The sequence below is a fragment of the Cyprinodon variegatus genome, unplaced genomic scaffold (assembly GCF_000732505.1).
Source record: "Cyprinodon variegatus isolate N-32 unplaced genomic scaffold, C_variegatus-1.0 Scaffold1134, whole genome shotgun sequence".
Classification (NCBI taxonomy): Eukaryota; Metazoa; Chordata; class Actinopteri; order Cyprinodontiformes; family Cyprinodontidae; genus Cyprinodon; species Cyprinodon variegatus.
Window position 1 is genome coordinate 120045 of NW_015151587.1, and position 2393 is coordinate 122437.

Below are 2393 nucleotides of genomic sequence, written 5' to 3' on the forward strand. Positions count from 1 at the left end.
TAGGTTTACCTTTGTTTACCTCTGGGTTAGGGTTAGGTTAGGTTTACCTTTGTTTACCTCTGAACAATTCTATATGTGCAAAAGAAAATACAGAATAAATCCACATATAACAGAATTACATTTGGTTAAAAAGGCAGGAATTTACCTTCTGTTTTAGTTCAAATGCAAACCTTTTCCAAGAGGAAAAAAGTAATTCAAATGAATTATTTTATACAGTAAATCATCTAATGTTAAAAATGATGATTCGTTATCAAAGACAAACACGGCAGTGGGTGCGGTATTCCTGTTTGTCAATGACTGAATAGTTTCCGCCTCCAGATTGGGCCCGAAATGCGGCCTGGAGTCACAGATTGGGACGTGCTTCAACGGCAAGCCACGCCCCCTCTTTGGTAAACCACGCCCCCTATGTGGCGAGCCATGCCCCCTATATGGCTAGCTACGCTCCCTCTATGGCGAGCCCTGTTCCCCCCTATTGCGAGCCCAGCCCCCTCTATAGCGAGCAACGTCCCCTCTATGGTGAGCCTTGCCACTTTTTTTGCGAGCCACGCCCCATCTATTGCGAGTCACGCCCCCTCTACAGCAAGACACGCCCCTCTTTGGTAAACCACGCCCCCTATATGGCGAGCTATGCTCCCTCTACAGCGAGCCCAGCCCCCTCTATGGTGAGCCAAATGCCCTCTACGGTGAGCCCTGTCCCCCCCTACTGCTGGCCACTCCCCGTCTACTGCGAGCCACGCCCCCTATGTGGTGAGCCAAACGCCCTCTACGGCAAGCCTTGCCACTTTTATTGCGAGTCACGCCCCGTCTATTGCGAGTCACGCCCCGTCTACAGCAAGCCACGCCCCCTCTGCGGCGAGTCACGTCCCCCACAACAGCGAGCCCCATCTCAGTCTGCGGTGTGCAGTCAGGGTCAGTACTCGGTCTGAGGCGGTCTAGCTGCTCTAGTCTGGTCTGTTTGGTAGAAGAAGAAGTCAATCAAATGGAAACCAGTCGGTTTAAAGCACTTTAATGGATATTAGAGTTTCAACATAAAGATAATGACAGGAGTTAGTGGGTTACTACAGGACATTCAGATTAAAATGTGATACGGCTCTCTTCATCATCTTCATCATCCGTGTGACGCTTCATCCATTCACAACATCCTAATGATTTCAAAATAAAGTCATTTCCATATCGCTGTATTTAAATAAATACCTTAAACAAGCAAACGTAAGCAGCAGATCCAGGTAATTCATATGATAGAGTAACATTGATGATTCCTAACATGACGTCAGGAGAGGAAGCTCCTCCCATCCTCCGCATGCTCATAGATACAGACAGGGTAGATTCTCACATACATCCTGTATATGATGATGATGATGATGTCATAGTCAAGTAAAATCAAGCAAAGCTGATGGGATTTATTTGATATGTTCAAGTTTGAGCGTCTGCAGGAATCCATCCATCATAATGAGGTGAACCAGCCAGACCTGAGAGCTGGAAACACTTCAGATTAACTCCCACCTCGTTGGTTTAAGGCCCTCTGAAAGTAGCTTATAAAAATATTTCTCAGAGTTAACGTCACTCTGGTAACACAGCTCCTTAGAATCGGCCTGTTGTTGTTCCTTATCCACTTCCTGTTTGCATTTGCTGATTCATGGCTTTGAAACAACCTCACAGATTTTACGGCCTGAAAATGAGATGAAGTCAAATAAAAGACAAGCAGGTGTGGATTTGCTCTCGATCAGATCCAGAAGAAGTCCAACGAGGGAGTGGAGACCGTCTGTAGCCCGTCTTTGGCCTCGACATGCTTCAGCAGTCCTCAGCGAGGCTAAAGGTTGGACCGACTGGAGACCACAAACCAGCAGAAGCACAGAGAAGCTGGAGGACGGCCGGCGTTAGGAGGGGACTGAGGGGGACGATGGACCTCACAGGAGGCCAGAAAAACACAGACCATGCAAACACTACCCCCCCCATCCAGGTGAGAACATGGAGAAGAACAGGCGGCATTTTCAAATGTCCAACTGGTGCATATAGATGTTGCAGACTTTCAGTTCTGCTTCCTTCTGGATTAAAGCTTAGACCTGGCTTAAACTGGATCTAAAACAGACGAGCCTTCTTCTTCATGTCATTCTTCTTCCACAGAGCCAGCCGGTCAAACTGCTCCAGCGTCATTCCAAACACCTGCTGGAACTCATCCGGCGACAAATGTCTCTAAGGAGGGAAGAAGAAACATTTTGAGAAAAGCATTGTGGCAACATTTGAAATAATCCTCAAATAACCAAGAAAAAAAGTTCCTCAGCCTTGAAGCGAAGGTCTGAACCAAAAACCTCCAAACATAGAAACTAACTAGATGTTTGAAAGACAGAACAAACTGTTCAGTACAGCGAAAACAATAGACCATCAGAGAACCT

General features: G+C 46.7%; 1 protein-coding gene across 1 annotated transcript in view; it reads right to left on the reverse strand.

The window, feature by feature from the left end:
• Positions 1-2079: 2079 nt before the first annotated feature.
• Positions 2080-2393, reverse strand: part of LOC107101692 (actin-binding LIM protein 1-like) — a 49059-nt gene continuing 48745 nt past the window's right edge. Inside the window, exon 19 of the mRNA XM_015400698.1 lies at positions 2080-2193. Coding sequence (XP_015256184.1) covers positions 2080-2193 — 114 coding nt within the window. The remainder of the gene's footprint in view (positions 2194-2393) is intronic.